The 17,996-nt window shown below is 40.8% G+C and overlaps 1 protein-coding gene across 4 annotated transcripts in view; it reads left to right on the top strand.

Annotated features, from left to right (window-relative positions):
- Window positions 1-3,387: 3,387 nt before the first annotated feature.
- The window catches only part of EDRF1 (erythroid differentiation regulatory factor 1), a 30,949-nt gene continuing 16,340 nt past the window's right edge, over window positions 3,388-17,996 (top strand). For 3 of the 4 annotated variants that reach the window (XM_020900421.2, XM_020900422.2, XM_020900424.2), the window contains exons 1-13: window positions 3,388-3,603; window positions 4,990-5,198; window positions 7,148-7,214; window positions 7,851-7,976; window positions 9,023-9,147; window positions 9,456-9,612; window positions 12,597-12,698; window positions 12,972-13,093; window positions 13,807-13,918; window positions 15,248-15,395; window positions 15,481-15,589; window positions 15,896-16,007; window positions 17,245-17,505. In XM_020900421.2, coding sequence (XP_020756080.1) covers window positions 3,496-3,603; window positions 4,990-5,198; window positions 7,148-7,214; window positions 7,851-7,976; window positions 9,023-9,147; window positions 9,456-9,612; window positions 12,597-12,698; window positions 12,972-13,093; window positions 13,807-13,918; window positions 15,248-15,395; window positions 15,481-15,589; window positions 15,896-16,007; window positions 17,245-17,505 — 1,758 coding nt within the window. In that variant the 5' untranslated portion in view covers window positions 3,388-3,495. The remainder of the gene's footprint in view (window positions 3,604-4,989; window positions 5,199-7,147; window positions 7,215-7,850; window positions 7,977-9,022; window positions 9,148-9,455; window positions 9,613-12,596; window positions 12,699-12,971; window positions 13,094-13,806; window positions 13,919-15,247; window positions 15,396-15,480; window positions 15,590-15,895; window positions 16,008-17,244; window positions 17,506-17,996) is intronic. The other variant, XM_020900423.2, reaches the window with a different exon arrangement.

Below are 17,996 nucleotides of genomic sequence, written 5' to 3' on the forward strand. Positions count from 1 at the left end.
GGGGCAAGTGCTGGATAAAGCTGCACACAAGCTTCAGGAACAAACCCCATGAGGTAAGGGGAGGGAGCCAGGTGTCAGGAGAGACTTATTAGGGATGACACATGCGATGGGTGAGTCTTTAGGAATAAATTATCCAGGTGAGGAAGGGAAAGGTATTCCAGGCAAAGGAAAATCACCAGCAGACACAGATTTACGGGACAGGTCGCTGAAGCAGCAATGTCTCTTAAGTGGTGATGGTATCAGGCACTGGGGAGCCAGGTAAACAGGTGAGAGTGCTGACTGGTTACAAGGTCCAGGATGCAGCTCCTGCAGGGCAGAGCGGGCCACAGAGGATGAAGCATACTTGGAGGAGCTGGCCGCTGGGGGCGGGGAAGGAGGGGAAGGCAGACACTGGGAAAATGAACATACATGTCTCAAAATGTCAAGTTCTGGAAGTAATGGTCCAGGTTTTCCCACATTATATTTCAATCACACGCATTAAAAATGATAATAACTTAAATCCAAAACACATAAACGTTTTTGAAGAGGGAAAAGAAAATAATAAGCACTTACAACCAGCAGAATGTATAAACTTTATGTAACCTGATACACTCGGTTTCTCCTGCCATCGGGGATCCTCCTCCTTTAGTACCTAAACCTCTCTAGTCCTGCCCTGTTAAAGACCCCAGAAACCTGGTTCCCTCCTCAGGTTTCCCTCCACAAACAGTTCCCTGGGCGTCCTCAGTTCCCCCAGCCCGAAGCCGGCTCTCACGTTCCCCTCTGCTGCTGACTCTCTCTGTGCTGAGTTCCTGGCTCTCTCTGTTTGATTCTTTGCCTTTTCACAGGCTGTTTCCAGCACATTTTCTCCCTAGGCATCATCAACAAGGGTTCAGGCACTTAGCTCTCAAGTACTTAGTTGCTCAGTCATGTCCAACTCTTTGTGACCCCATGGACCGAAGTCCGCCAAGCTCCTCTGTCCATGGGGATTGTCCAGCAAGAATACTGGAGTGGGTAGCCTTTCCCTTCTCCAGGGTAGTTCTCAAGAGGCATGCAATATATGTGAGTCTTAAAGACAGTTACCTCAGGAAATCCCTTCTTACAAACACAGAACTATATAATAAAATAACAGAACTTAAGAATCATTAGAAGATAAATATGTATGTATAAAAGTTTAATGATGTTTTACTATAAAATAATGCATAATAGGAAAGAAAAATAGGAAAATGAAGCTTTAAAGAATATTAAATCATTTCATTTTACACCCCAGAGATACATTTAAATTGACACTGACACAGAAATAGATGTTTGTAAAATCAAGATCTTATCACAGGTGTGCTTTAAGTCTTTTTCTCACTTAACATCATACACAATTTTATAGTACAGGCAACTTTAACAGAGTCTGTGGAATTTACATGTTCTTGAAAAATAAGTGAATTATTGCACAAGTTAATGGTATTATGTACCAAAAGTAGACTTAACCATTCTCCTAATGTTAAACATTTGTATTCAACTTACTACAATGTAAAATAACAATGCATTACCTGCAAAAACACAAAGCAGTGACTGCAAAATCCAAACAGAAAATTGTAAATATCAAAACCAATACTCGTTGATTTAAGGGTCTACAAAATGTACTATAAAATTGTTATATTTAATTCATAAAAATGCTTTGTTGTAATTGAAAACAATTTGTAAATTGTTTGCTGACACAAGGACTTCTAAATCTGCAGAGGATTAGTGCCGTATCAACACCTGATGTAAATTACAAATTGAAACAAATAATTGCAAAGGCAAAACTAATTTTTTAAAACCAGTTCCAACATTTTACTGCAAAATACAACAGACACTTTTAAGGAAGACTGTAGCTCCATTTAACTACATTTGATAGGATAGACATTGAGTGTTCCCTCATAGCTCAGTTGGTAAAGAGTCTGCCCACAGTGCAGGAGACCTGGGTTCCATTCCTCGGTTGGGAAGACTCTCTGGAGGAGGAAACAGCAACCCACTCGTGTCCTCCTCTGGAGAATCCCATAGACACAGGAGACTGGCAGACTACAGTCCATGGGGTCGCAGAGTCAGACAAAACTAAAACGACTAAACTATCACCATATTGAGTGTTGGCTCAGAAGCTAAGAGGGCCCGCACTTTCAAACTTGGTTTTGCTGTTTCTCCACCTATTTGCGGTTCAAGGTACTGGCATTATCTCCTGGGTGTCTGGTAGAGATTCAGAATCTCAGGCTCCTTCCAGACCAACTGAATCAGGATCTGCATGCCAACTAAATCCCCAGGTGTTTCCTGGGCCTTTTCATACTGGAGAAGGCCCCGAACCACCGCAATACCCTTTGCTAGATCCCTAGATCCTAAAGGAAATCAGTCCTGAATATTTATTGGAAGGACTGATGCTGGAACTCCTCTGGCCACTCCAAACTCCAATACTTTGGCCACATGATGAGAAGACCTGACTCATTGGAAAAGACCCTGATGCTGGGAAAGACTGAAGGTGGGAGAAGGGGACGACAGAGGATGAGATGGTTGGATGGCATCACCGACTCCATGGACATGAGTTTGAGTAGACTCCGGGAGTTGGTGATGGACAGGGAAGCCTGGCGTGCTGCAGTCTACAGGGTGGCAAAGAGTCGGACAGGACTGAGGGACTGAACTGAACTGAGATCCCTGGGGCGCGATAAATAAGGGGGGCTCTCCGAAAATGCTCCACTAAGTCACTAAGCAGCAAACTGCACCTTTGGCGGGGGTGGGATGTGGGGGGTAGGGGGTAGGGGCCGGGGGGCGCCACCTCCTCTGAAACCCATCCCCTCCCCTCAGCAAAGGCGGAGGGCCTCCTCTACGTCCCTCTCCCCGCAAGGGGGCCCAAGAGGCCCATGCACGCATTGTGATGCGCGGACAGGACGCCGAATCCAGGAGGGCCTGACTCTGTGGACGGCCCCTCACCTGGGTTACGTCTTTCCCTTCCTGGGCCTGCGAGCCCGCCGGGAAGCCGAGGGGTGGGGCGCCCTGTAAGCTGGGGAGGGAACAGGGCTACCGCTTCGCTGCTTTACGTAACAAGAGCCGCGGGTTACACCTACGGCAGCTTTTCCCCGCCCAAACGCAGAAAGGGACCGGGGAGACCCCGGACTCTACCCCGAGCTCAAGTCCTAAAGACTGTTTGCCAACAAAGAGGACCTGCGTGCAAGGGGTGGAGCCTGGGAGTCAGATTACCGCGAGACGAAGTTTCCTAAGAGCCTCTGACAGACGCAGGCGCACTACAGTTCCCGCCCCCATCCCTACCGCCTTCGCGAAGGTGGCCGCCACTTGGCGGGGGGGGGGGGGGCGGGGCCGGGCCTCTGGCACAAAGCTCGCGAGATTTGAACGCGTCCGCGCTCGTTCTTCCTGTCAGAGGCCGGAAGTGCGGGGCCTCGCTAGCGCTCGCTCAGCTGTCTGCGGCGGCGCCGCTGGGCTCCGGGTGCCCGTCTCGGCTCCTAGGGTCGAGCTTCGCCTGGCCTCCCCTGGAACGAGGTGATGGCGGACTCTAAGGAGGCGGGGGCCGAGGCTCCGCCGGCCGGGGCCGCTGCTCGGGGAGGGCTCAGCCTCCTATCCCAAGGGGAGTCTGAGGAACCTTCTGCACAGGTGAGTCCTCCGTGGGGGCGGGACCAGCAGGGCTCCCGCGGGGGGCTGCGGATCGGCTCGGCCCGGGAGGGATGTCATGGTGCCCGGCGGCTGGTGGAGCCTTCTCCACGCCTTGACGGCCCCCCTGAGGAAAAAAAGTCCGTCTCCCTGTGGACAGGTACTCAGGTATTTACCATGCAAGTCATCCCAACGAGCCCCCTGAGGAAACAAAATCCGTGTGCCTGTGGACTCACATATTTACCATGCAAGTCTTGCGTGTCAAAAGCGACACTGGCTTTTGTGGGGTCCATGGTACCCCACAGGTGAGTTTGACACGATCCCTTCTCTCGAGGAGCGCTGGTAGGAATCAGTTCAGTGTAGTCGCTCAGTCGTGTCCGATTCTGCGACCCCATGGACTGCATGCAGCACGCCAGGCCTCCCTGTCTATCACCAACTCCCGAGTTTGCTCAAACACATGTCCATGGAGTTGGTGATGCCATCCAACCACCTCATCCTCAGTCGTCCCCTTCTCCTCCCACCTTTATTCTTTCCCAGCATCAGGGTCTTTTCCAATGAGTCAGTTCTTTTCATCAGGTGGCCAGAGTATTGGAGTTTCAGCTTCAGCATCAGTCCTTTCAATGAATATTCAGAACTGATTTCCAGCCCCAAGGGACTCTTAAGAGTTTCCAACACCACAGGTGGCTCCAAAACTGACCCAGCCTTGCAGAGCTGGAGGGGAACAGAGAGAGTGCTCATTGAGATGGGACTGAGCTAATATTTGAAGGGTGCAAACTGTTTGCCTGGCTGAAAGGGTCTGTGTGCGAGAAGGTTGGAAGAGTTAACTCAGACCCCAAGCCTTCTTGAGGGTGTGCGGGTGAAATCTGTTCTGATCCCCCAGTGACTTGCCTTGCTGTGAAGTTAGAAATTCAGGGTGTTTGTGTAATAGACTGACTGATCAATTACTAAACACTTAAAAATGAAGAAGGCCTGGATATTACCACAAGCCACTTCCTAAATGATGCATGCTATTGAAATTAAAATACAAGTTTAATATTGAACAGAGGTTTTATTACATTTTGCGTTTAGTTACTGTGGTACTGTTTACTCCCTGGTTTCTGCTTCTGCCCTGATGAATGTTTTAAAAGACAGTTTGATTGGCCTGTTTCCTGGCTAATAACCATAACCATGATACTCCTTGACTTATCTTTTTTCTTTGAAATTATGTGAAAAGGAGCTATGTAAATTGTACAAATTTACGCTCTCATTTATCAACTGCTGCTAGTAACGTGTAGCATATTCTTGTAAGCCTGATGTGGTAGAGTTTTATTATTATTATTATTAAGATGGGATTTTAATTTTTTTATTCCTAGTAATGTACATTAAAGTTTCATTTAACATGTTAACCAGGGATCAGCTTTATTTCTCGGAGGCAATGAAGTGAAAAGCCGAGCTGTGGTGAAATACTCTTCTGCCCCTCCTCGGACAGCATTTGCACGCCTTGAAGAGAAAACAGACTTGAAACTCCCACCTGCCAACTGGTTACGAGAGAGTGCCAAGCTAGGACCGGCAGGAACTACCATTCTTGGCAATAGTAGGAAAAGCAAGCCATTTTCCAGGTAAATATTAATTAATGGCATTTTGACCTGTTCCTCAACCTTCCACCTTAAAACTCTTAAGACTTGCTTTTCAGTGTGATTTGTAATGCTCATCAACATGCCAAGACTTCGCTTTAGAAAAAGATTTATATTTGACTTTCATTGTGCTTTTTCACAATAATAGGATTCTGTTAAAATATGAAGATATCAATTACATATGCTTCTTTCAAGTCTGCATCATGTTATTAACAAAGATGAATTTTGACGACTAAAATTCAATTAGCTATTTTCATTTTAGCCAATTTTCATACCTTTTGATTATGTGAATATGGAGTTGGGGGGGGGGTGGGGGGCGGAATCCTTAAAACTGCCTAACCTGTCCTGTGGAATTTTTCATTAAATGGTGGTGGATTGTCTGGTCTGAAACAACAGTGATGTAAAAACACAGCATGTTTAGATATATACCCTTGACTTTGACACTTGCTGGAAATTCCACTGGTGGTGTTTAAGGTTTAGAGAGAGGCCTGGGTCTTACAGAGAAGAATGTACTGATGTCCATATTCTGGTTGACCTTTTAATGTGGGGGGTTCCCTTTTTCCCTCTCAGTGATTGAACCTAAAGTATTTCCACATAACATACAGCAGGAGCAATAAATAGATTAATACCTTACGTGCCAGTGATTTGGAAATTACCCTAATGCCTCAGGAGGTAAAAGTTATGTTTGCAAAAATGTTGCTTGTATGTAGCATTATTTATACTAGTAGAAAAAATTTGCAAATAGTTCACATGTCTTCTTTTAGAAAAATGGCTTAATAAAGCAGAATTAAATGTTATAAAGTGATTTTGGCTGATGATTATATTGACAGTGTACAGACACTGCTGAGTACTTTATGTGCTTATCTCGTTGCATTCTGTCAACCTTTTGAGTTGGGTGCTGTTAACTTTCCTGCAGAAAAGTGAGGCTTGGAAAGGTTAAGAGCTTGCCTAGCCCATGTGGTAAATCATCAGCACACTTTGAAGTGAGGCAGTCCTAAATAAGTGTTCTGACTCTGCCACCTCCTCACTGAAAAACGGTGACAGCAGCTGCTTTTCATACTTGCAGATTATAGATGTGCCTCATGTGGTACCTGGCACAAGTTTGGTGGTGCTCATTGAGCTATTTCTTCTCCTTCTGGTTGAATTGGTGTTGTGTGCATTTTTTTTCTCATACATTTTTTAAAATGGTACAAGTGTATATCACTGGCAACATGATCCCAGAGACTAAAATCCTTAGGAAAGTTTCTGTTGTTTTTCTTGTCTCCCCATCTAAAAAGAAAAACCCAAACTGTTTTCTGTTACATATTTTTTTAGATTGCATGACTACAAAAATAAAAATGATTGTAATTGTCTTTATTCTAAATATTTTCTATTATTGCTGCTATTATTATAGTATTTCTGTCTTGTATCAAATTTAAGATGCCACTGATTTTAAGTTGTCCCATTATTTTTATTTGTTTAACAAACTTTTTAAAGCATGGCTGTCTTATAATGTGCTGGTTTCTGGAGTGCAGCGGTGACCCAGTTACACATACACATGCATATATATGTTCTTTCTCATATGCTTTTCCATTATGGTTCATCACAGAGTATTGAGTATAGTCCCTTGTGCCATACAGGAGGACCTTGTTGCTTGTCCATCCTGTATATAATAGTTTGTATGTTAGTCCTGAACTTCCATCTGTCCCTCCGCAACTGCACTCCCCCATGGCAGCCACAAGTCTTGTTTTCTGTATCTGTTAAGTGACCCCATTATTTTATGTACCACTAAGAAGGAAAAACTAGCCAACTGTAATGGTGATAGGCATACTGTTTTCAGAGATGCTAGAGTGTGGAAAATGTGTATCTAAGAAGTGCTGAAATATAGTATTCTGTTATAACAACACCTGCCCCACCATGAACTTGATTTTTGTGGCCTTTGTTTTCTCCGTTAGTTTTGGGATGGCATACGACTTTATTGATTCAGTGGGAAACGATGTGGATGTTGTCTCTGACTCTGAAGTAAGTGTCCTCTTTGCGACTATAATTGGGATGTTTGTGCTGGGGATTTATAGCCTGCTGTATTCTGCAGTCTGGAAAAATTATTGATGAAATAAGCTACAACATTCTGATTATTGAGCACCTTTTTTATTAAAGTAACACTGTTCACTGCATCATTCCTCAAAGAGGAGGGAGCAAACTCACCAAATACTGGCAGTGGTATTGATGGCTGTATTTTAATGATGGCAGTTTTGAGGAAGCAGTTACAGTGTTGGGTTATATAATGTTGCTGGTTGAGAATTAGATACGATACTTGTAGTAAAATCTATTGATGCTTAGTTGACCTGTTTTTTTCTGAGAAACTGAAAGCTTGGGTCAGTGCAGCAGTGTGACCTGTATATATTTTATGAAATTCCATCATGTAAAAGTAAATCTTTGTTATTTACATTAACACAGGGAGACTGGTAAAGTGTAGGTGATTCTGGTTTGAAGCTCTGTCTTACATGTGTTTGTAGGTAGCTCCTTAAGGTACAGTTTGTATGAACGTAAGGAAATAAGGTTTATTATGCTTTATAACTGAGTGGAGTTAAATTTGAAAGATTCCAGATCATACCGCAAAAGTGTTTCTAAACTGTTTTTCCTTTTGTATTTTTTAAGAACATAAAAAAGCTTCTGAAGATTCCCTACAGCAAATCACATGTGAGCATGGCCGTGCACCGCATAGGAAGGACTCTCTTGTTAGATGAGTTAGATATCCAGGAACTCTTTATGAGATCATCTCAGGTAATTCTTGAGAAATAACAAGAAAAGCACTGTTTTAACAACTTATGGGCACTAGAAATGTGATTTTGTTTCAAAGAAAGGACAAAGTGAAAACGTGGTTGAGTGCTTCAACCAAGAAATGAAAAGTTTAACTGAAGATTAAAAAGCTTGAAAAAGAAAAAGAGAAACTTATTTTATTGATACTAGTAGCCAGAATTCTTATAAGGAGAAGGGTGAAGTGAAGAAAGTTATGAAAAATATGAAGTTTAAGGGACTGGTTAAATTTTTGAAAAATCCTTTCATGTCTGTATTAAAGAGATTGTCATGAAACATGGCTGCCAGGAAATGTGAAAAATATTTAAAAAATTATTCCTCTGAATATATAGTTATATTAGAATTAATTGGTTCTCTTTAAGCAGAGCTTCTCAAACTGTATGTGGTAAATGACTATTCTCCTCCACCACTTTTTTGTGGTGGTGGTTTAGTCGCTAAGTCGTGTCTGACTCTTGTGACCCCATGGACTGTAACCTGCCAGGTCCTCTGTCCATGGGATTTCCCAGGCAAGAATACTGGAGTGGGTTGCCATTTCCTTCTCCAGGGGATCTTCCCAACCCAGGAATCGAACCTGGGTCTCCTGCATTGCAGGTGGATTCTTTACTAACTAAACTACAAGGGAAGTCACCATTATTTTGTAAAATATAATAATGCTGCAGCTTCTGAAAGCTGACTCTACATTTCTGTATTTACCTTGTTGTTACAAATAGTTCTTGATTGCAAATAGTTCATGGTCTTGCCACTCACTCCCATAGGCTACTCTTAAAGAATATTCTTGCAATGCTTTGATAAAGGAAAGAATTTACAGTGATTTAAACTGACATTTATAGTAAATGTTTTTCTATTTGTAAAGATCACAGTTCAGTTCAGTCTGGATTGTGTTAGCCACTGGGCAAGGTCTTGAGAATCACAGTCCTGCTTCCTTGCAGCTTATAAACACACAGATAATTTTAATGCTTTGTGAATAGTGGGACTTATCCCAGGCACTAATTATCAATTTCTTATGTTACCAGACTGGTGACTGGACATGGTTGAAAGAGTTTTATCAAAGACTTATTGATCAGAAGTGGCAGAGGAAGAAAAAAAGCAAAGAACACTGGTATCAGAAGGCTATTCTTTCAAAGTTTTTGTATTACAGGTACTTAGCTATTTGTTTATTTTTATCTGAAGAGAAAAAATGAAATTCTGATATGAAAATTTGAAGCCAGTAAAAGTAATTTAAGTTTGGCTACTGTTATTGTTGACATTTGTCCTGTATTCCAAAAATTTGAAGCCAGTAAAAGTAATTTAAGTTTGGCTACTGTTATTGTTGACATTTGTCCTGTATTCCTTTTTTAAATGAGATTTATGCTTGGTTATAGAATCTAGTTTTTTAAAACTGGTGGGCTGTTACATAAAGTTAACTTAAGTAACAATGTGGGGTTTTTTTGCTTCTGATTTGGCCAGTATCAATGGCGATGGAGCTGCTCAGCCTGTCCCATCTGCCACAGAACAGCAGGAGTCATCCAGTTCTGATCAGACCAATGATTCAGATGGAGCTTCGTGGCCCGCCCCCTTTGAAATGCCTTCTTCAGTCTCTGAAGACCCCAGTGCTTCCAGTCAGGTTAGACACTGCTTAGATGCTAATTCAGCAAAATCATTTAAGGAGACAAAGCCAATTATCCTATCAATAAAAAATAGAGACAAATAGAAATAAAAAATATTCTATCAATTTATGTCTTCACAGGTACAAAAAGTCCTTGTTTTAGTTTTTCAGTATGGAATTTATAAGGGTTATTATGAATGGCTAGATCAGATTTTTTTTTTCAAGAAATAATTCAAAGATATTTTTTAAAGTTTTACCACATTTAAAATAGCTTATTAATATGTTTATCAATACTGATTTATCTCCTTGTAGTCATAAGGAGATATGGTGTATTTAAACTGTGGAAATATTAAGTACCTTTCACAGTCCTGTTTGTAATTGAAATACTCGCCTTCTACCTTAACTTTCAGTCGGATTTGTTAGGCCTGAAATAGCTCTGCACATTTTCTCAGTGGCGTTGCTAAGACTTAACCTACATTAGTGTTATAAAGCTTTCAGACAGGAAGAGAGGATGGTCTGTGACCCCTTTTACCTGTTACATCCTTGGTTTCTTCTTACCGTTCATTTGTTTTTGTCCTTATTGTGTCTGTCAAGTGACTCCATAGATGTAAGTTGTGCATGTTGGTTTTTAGGAAAATCGACCAGTTTGAGGTAACTTGGTAAATTGCATTTCTCCTCTGACTGTGTGCTCTCACACACTGAACACACTGAACATTCATTATTACATTGTTTCTATGCTCGCGAATTATAAGGTCATAGAAGACAAAACACCTTTAACCTGATTTTAGTTTAGTAGGTTTTCAGATAGAGATGCCTCATTGAACTGTGTAGTGAACTTAATTTTTTTTCCAGAGTTGGGAAAACTGTAAGGAAGAGTAAGGGAGTAATTAGCATGCAAGTCCACGTAGTGATAACCCAGGAGGTGGGGAAGTTATTAACATTGAAATGAGAAGGGACATGGGTGCTGGGTGCTGGCAGGGTCCTATGTCATAACTTGGGTGGTGGTTACATGGATAATTTGTTTTCTAATTAGTAATTATACTGTATTCTGTATAGTTTATGTACTTTTCTGTATTTGATTATATGGTTAGACAGCTTTACTGACTCAATGGACATGAATTTGAGCAAACTCTGGGAGATAGTGGAGGACTGAGGAGTCTGGTGAGCTATAGTCCGTGGGCTCGCAAAGAGTTAGACATGACTTAGCGACTGGCCAACAGCAACAGTATGTGATTATACTTTACTGAAGGAGTTTTTAAAAAATTATTTAGTATTCCTTGACTTCAAAACACACACATTATAAAAAGACCACATAATGAAAATTCTAGTCTCCTGCTGCCCTTCTCCCCTGTATCAGCCTTATCATTCTGTCCTTTAAAGTTTACTTTGAAAAACTTTGGAGGCTTTTTAGAATCTATAGACTTGCCTGTGGAAGAAGTGACCTGGAATCTATTTAATGCTTCTTATGCCACATACTTTATGCCATGTATGGTGTGTGTATTTTTCATCCTTTTAGCTGCATGTGTATTATGTTGATGGTATCATTTTACAAATAAGTAAATAAAGCTCATAAAAAGTAGGTGTTTGTCTTTGGTCACACAGCTGGTGAAGTTCAAGCTAGGGTTTAAACCCTGGTCTTTCTGATTAGAGGCCTGTTCTCACAGCAGTACTCCAATGTGTCTGTATATTCCACACATTTAGAAGGGCCTTATGAGCAGTCAAGTTGTCTGGGCAATGGCATATCCCTAAGCAGAGCTACCCTGCTTACAAATAATCTTTTACAGAATACTTTCTGTGACATATATAAATCTCTAAACTTCACTTCATGAATTCTTGCTCCCAAGGCTAAATCGGCAAGTTTGAGTCCCATGTTAAGCAATAATAAAGTTTAAATAGTTCTCTGGTCTGGCCTTGGAGCCAAACTTTTATTAAGAACATTATAACCTAGAAACCTATAAATCCCACTAAAGCAATACCTGGCAAATATAATTTTGGGAATTGATCCATAGGTCGATGACTTGTCTGTATCAATAAACAATACAGTAGATGTTTGAAATTCTTTAAGGATCTTTGCAAAGAAGACATGCAAATGCACTGGAGATCTCCCACTACTTACTTCATACCTACTTTCTTTGAAAACTGGTGCTAAGCTTATTAGCACACAAATAGGAATAAGCAACACACCTAGGTGCTCACGTGTACACACACATATGCTTTCTTTCTTGATTTAATGTTTCTTAATGGTTTTTAATGGCAGCTACCCTAATGGTTGGAAAATCAGTGGACTGCATTTACTGTGTCAAAGATTCCTCTTCTTATGTGTTTTCCAAAATATATTCCACAGTTAATAATAAGAATAATTAAAAGAATAATAAAAATAATCTGTAATAAGAATAAAAAGTGTTACAAGATAAATAAATTTGGGAGTAATGGATTATATAGAGATCATGTAGGTTTTTCCAGTGTAGGATCTCTCAGGAACCTTTTATGGTAATAAGCATTGTTACTCTCCAAAAGCAAATCCTTGTAAACAGTGTTTTTCAGATCTGACTCTGGGAATTTTTCACCAAGTACCCCAGAGACGAGACTTCTGTGAAAAACACATTAGAATGTGTGAAGCTGAGGACTGTTCCGATGACCAGTGTCACAAAAATATGGCTGAGGTTTCTTAGGAAATTTTTAATTCAGTAGGTATGGAATAGGCTTTGAAAGAGTAGTGCTGTTGCAATTCACCCCAAAAAAAGAGAGAAAAAGCTTGGAAAGCTTAAAATAAATCTTTAGTCTTGATTTGAGTAAGATCTGAATGTGTTTAGCTTATTATAGTGACTTATAATTAGGAACTGAAGTATGCACCCCATGAGAAGTAATGATTCGTACCAGCTGTAATTTACAAGAGCAGGTTTGAGCTGTGTGCCTTGATGTGTAGGTGATACTCTTTAACAGTAGGCCGTTTGTAAGAAGTTATGACAGCAGAATCACTCCTGTCCTTGCACTTTTCACAGGGAAGTGAGCCTCTTGAACCCTCATACATAGTGGGGCATGTGGCCTCAGCGCCTAAAGAACAAAACCTGACTCCTTTATTCAATGACGGGGAGAACAGTCAGGTATGCTCTCTGTGGGATCCAAGTCGAGACACCACATCCCCAGTCTACTTCGTCATCTAAGAGCTAGTCTTAAATTGGAATTCATAGGGAAAAAAAAAATGCACTTGATCCTAAAAATGTCTTTCTAAACATCTCTCTGATCTTCTAGCTCTGTGGCTTCATTTATCTCTTCTCCTTTGTCTTTTCTTTCTTCTAGTCTTTTTGTGGATCATGGGGGGAGATTACAGATCCCCTGTTTATTATATAATCTCTCTATTTTATTTCAAATCAAAGGGTCTTAAAAATGATTTTGTTCGGAATATTTTATGGACGTTTGAAGACATACACATGTTAGTTGGCTCCAACATGCCTATCTTTGGAGGCGGCCGATATCCAGCAGTCAGCTTACGTCTCAGGTAACTAGACTTATATTCCTTCAGAATCCTGTTCCAGTTTGCTTTCACCTGCTTATTTTGGCATCCTTTCCTTTTTCTAGTTTTTTTTTTTTTTTTCACTTCCCTCCTTCCTCCACCAGTTGAAATGGCCGCAGTACGGAAGGAGTGTTTCAGCAAGTGCTGAAAACCCTATGGCTGGCTTTTCATTCTAGTCCTTGGTAGTGGAGTCAGAGACCTGCTCTACTGAATGTGTCTTAGGTCTGAATCTACAACTTGGGAGAATATAGTACAGTTTATTTAACCAGTTGAAAAAGTGGTTTACCAGCCTCCTGTTAACTACGTGTAAGCGTTTTTTAATGTCCCAGCTGTGTATGTTCACATCGTCTATCCTGTGTGAATTCTGACTTGAGCACTGTGATGTATGCTGGTCAGTCTTCACCTCAGGTTGTATGAGGAGCGTGCAGTAGGCTATCGGCCATCTGTGTCATAGTTCCTTCTTTTGCTCCTGAAAGCTCTTATGGACACCCATTAAGAGTCCACGCAAACCTTATGGGAAGATGTTAAGTACAACATACCCCATGAGCTGTGTATGCATGTCTCATCAGAAGAGAAGCATAAATGGTACTCTCCAACTAGGGAGAACAGATTAAAATATTCTAATGAGGGAAGTAAGTCTCAGCTGATTTGTAATGGAACATCTTCATTAATCAATAACACCAGAAATGTGTTTTTAGGGATAACAACAAACCAATTAATGTGCTAACTGGAATTGACTATTGGTTGGACAACTTGATATGCAACGTGCCAGAGCTTGTCATGTGTTTTCATGTAAATGGAATTGTACAGGTAAGCCTAATACAACGTGACTTTTGAAATAATCTCTCAACTACAGATTGGGGCAGAAAGTACCTCACTAAAGTTTTTAACACCCTTGAGTAAGGTGTATTTTGGCAAGGAAGATAACTATGACTAAGCTGAAATTAGAGTGCTATTACATTTGAGCTGGTGCTGTCAGAATTCTAGATGTTACAGGAGTTGAATTTATAGGTAATTTGTGAGCAGGTCATAAATATACTAAAATCTACATTTGTAGGCAGAGAACTATAATTTTAAGGCAAGTACCTATAGTAATTACTTCAAAGTGTCTGAACAGTGAAGGTGTTTATTCAGTATTGTATACTGTTATTCAGTAAACAGATATGAATACTTAATGCAGAATGTTGAGGAAAGGCCCCAGCAGTAATTGCATAAAGTAGATAGCTTGTATAGCAAATCGTTATAGAGCGTTTTCTATTTATGAGGGACTTTGTCCCCATCAGAAATGTTGGAATTTGGAAAGCAGTAAGATTGGTCACTACTCAGAATGATGTGATCTAATGGGAAATAAGAGGAAAATAGGGAACGGCGGGTGAAGGGTTAGAAGTGTACACAGGAGAGTCTGGATGATCAGAGAAGGGTGTGATTGCTTCTGTTTGGATCTGGTCTGTTTTCCGATTGAATTGCCGTTTCTAGTCTTAAGAGTACTTCAGAGAATATGCTCAGGGGCATTTAGGGAAGTGTGAGCAGAAGACAAGCTAGAAAAAAAAAGAGGAGGCACTTATTGTGATGGTAATAGCCTTGCAGCCTCTACTCTCTCCTGCTTCCTCCACGCACACACACCCCACCCCTCCCCACCCCCGGTGCTCCATTTCTGTGAAGAAGTAGTCCAGAGCGCCAAGGGAAAGTAGTATGCTCTGGAGAGTACTGCCCAGGTGCCTCCAGTGTCTGGGGAAAGAAAAAGTAAAAAATAACGTATTTTGAGAAAGCTTACTGGGTGAAGTCTACCTTGATTTATCTATCACCTTCCCAGTTGAAAACCGTGAGGGTAGAATGGAAGAAAGTGTACAGTGCAACGTATTCTGTGGTTGGGACAGAAATGAGATGTGCCTAAGTCTGTGGTTCAAAGTTTGGTGATGACTCTCCCTTAAGAATTATTCCTGTGGTGAACCAGCACGTTGCTGGCAAGGAGGGGTCAGATTCCTTCAGAGCATCAGAGCGGAAGACAGACCGGAAGCCAGCGCCTGAAGCGCTCACGCTGCCGGGCCTCTCACTGCAGGGCTTGTGTTCTGGTCTCAGTTTAGTCAGAGGAGTGCTGCTGCGCAGGCCTGCTCAGACTGCCTTTCCTCCGCTTTACAGAAGTATGAGATGATAAAGACGGAAGAGATTCCCAACTTGGAAAACTCTAATTTCTCTACTAAAGTCATAAAGGACATCGCACAAAACATTCTGTCCTTTTTGAAGTCCAACTGCACCAAGGAAGGACACACCTACTGGCTGTTTAAAGGTAACTGGTGTTCACGGGCAGTCTCTGAGGTGAGCCGCAGCTGTGAAAGAGGCTTATTTGGTTTTTTGTTTTGTTTTCTTCCCAGCCAGTGGCAGTGATATAGTGAAGCTCTATGATCTCACTACTCTTTGTGAAGAAACTGAAGACAAATACCAAAATCCATTCACAATGCCAGTGGCTATTCTTTTATATAAGTGAGTGCTTTGAGAAGTTAAGATGAAGAAGCAGCCTTATTTAAAGTTTTAAGTGTATGGCCTCACTATCTATGCCAAGGTTTTAAATACCTTTTAGATTTTCATAGTTTAAAAAATGTGTATGTATATACATCTGTATACTGTTGCAAGATAAATAGGGAAAGGGAAAAGAGCAGGGGTGTAAAAACGCAATGTTTTGTTGCTTCTTACGGCCCTTATTCTGCTGGAAGGAAAGAAGAGCATGCCTAGACTTGAGTCTTGAGAAAATGATGAATGGGCAGTAAAGCTGATATAAACTCCTTTTAGGGTTGCTTGCAACATGATGATGAAGAAGAATCAAAATAAGAAACACTACGGGACAGTTCGAACCTTGCTTCTGAATTGTGTTAAATTGTTGGACAAAAGCAGACATCCTCAAGTAAGATTAATACACGCCCTCTAAAAGAATTCTGGCATTCTGATAGAGAATGGTTGCCCAGACATTAAAGCCACCTAATGCATAGTCTGTAACTGCCCGATCTGGTTTGCTAACCAGTTACCACACGTTGTGCCTAATCTGAACTGAGATGTGCTTTAAATGGAAAACACACACTGAATTTTGAAGAGTCTGTGTGTGCACATGTGTACACGTTACATATTGAAATATTTTGTGTTTATTGAATCAAATATATTAAAATTGATTTCGCCAGATTTTGTTGTATAAATTTAGAACTTGAATAATTTTAACAAAGTAGTGCCATTTTTCCTTTGTATTTTCATTGTTAGAAGGTGGAAAACTATTTTATAGTCTGTCTTGAAAGACCCATTTACGTGAGTGTCAGTATAAATAAGGTCCACAATTCTGTACCTCAGTATATAAAAGCATCTCTTAAAAAACCTCAGTCTTGCGCCCCGTGGTTTTACATCACCCTTATTACAAACCTCAGTGGTCTGAATTTGATAATTGTACGTCTCAGTGTAAGGCTAGTTGTTGTATCCTGTTTAAGTCAGAAAAGATACATAGCATTATGATTTTTTTAAAGATTGGAGTTAATTTTAATTGTCGCTTTATTCAGTTTGGAGAAAAAGATTTTCCTGGAGACCAAACCAAGAGAAACTGCTTTCAAAGAAAAGTGGCAGAACACTTTTTGGCTTAAATATCTAATTGCAGATTAAGGTGGTGGTTAGTAAGTTAGAAAATAGTGTTAAGGCTGTTGCATGTCTGTGATAAAGAATTACTTAATAGAGTAGAATAATGCTGATATGTAAATGCTAATTTTAAGGGTAACCAGAAATTTCTGGACTTTTTGCTCATTAAGCTCATGGAGGTTTTTCCCCCAGAACTGTAATTTACAATTCTAGTTTCTTGGTTGATATGGAGTGATAGCTTGCTAATATTTTAGTTGTGACACTTTACATGTGAAAACTTGTCTCCAGTGAAGTACAGTTGTAATTTTTTCTTAAGAGAGAAGGTTGGGAATGGATAGTTTCAGGAAATAAACATATCAGTCCATGAGGATTTTACAGAGTACAGAGCATTGGTACTTAGGAATGTTTCTTATGTGTATGCCTGTCTGCAGATCTCCTCAGATTTGTTAGTACAGTAGTAAAGTTCATTACGCTTTAGAATGCTCAGTTTTGGTGAGTTACTAATGTATTTTTTTTCTTTTTGTAAGATTATTGCTTCAGCCAATTACATGCTTTCAGAACTTTTTCAATTGGATGAACCTAAAAAAGAAGAAAGTTCAGAATCTCCATTAAATGAGAATTCTGATGAAAGTTACAGTGAAGAGGAGGAGGAGATGCCAGACAGTGATGAAAACGGATCCTACAGCACCGGTTCTGACCCATCAGATGATAACAAAGCAGTAGCGATAATTAAGTCTGTTGGAGAGTTGTCTGTTCCAGAAAAATACAAATCCATTCATCAAATCAGAGTAAGCATGTTGACATTTGTATTAAAATTTCATCAATGGAAAAACAATCATTAATTGAGTACAGTTAGCCTCTCAAAAGATGGCATTACTTCAACTAATCCTTCATGATATAGGGTCTAATTAGCTCTATGAAATCTGAAAATCAGTTTTATAATTGTCCAAGGGTCACTGACCCACATGCAAACTGACGGTGGGCAGATGTGTAAATGACACATTAGCATGTTAATTTTCATGTGGGAGATTTTTCTTTCCAGTGACCAGGGTGCAGCCCTCTCTCCTTACCAGGGTACCCCTTCCCAGTTGCTGTGTTACTGGGAGACAGTACATGTTGCTTGGTGAACATAGACTCAGAGCGGATGGGTGGCTTGTTGATCCACGTGTGGAGAGACCTGCACTTGTCCCTGTGCTGTAGGGAGGTGCCTTTCAGTGACTGTGGCCATGTCAGCTGGATTGGACATGTCCCTGACTGGTCACGGCCCAGTGGGCCCTAA

Source organism: Odocoileus virginianus, chromosome 7, assembly GCF_023699985.2.
Source record: "Odocoileus virginianus isolate 20LAN1187 ecotype Illinois chromosome 7, Ovbor_1.2, whole genome shotgun sequence".
NCBI lineage: Eukaryota > Metazoa > Chordata > Mammalia > Artiodactyla > Cervidae > Odocoileus > Odocoileus virginianus.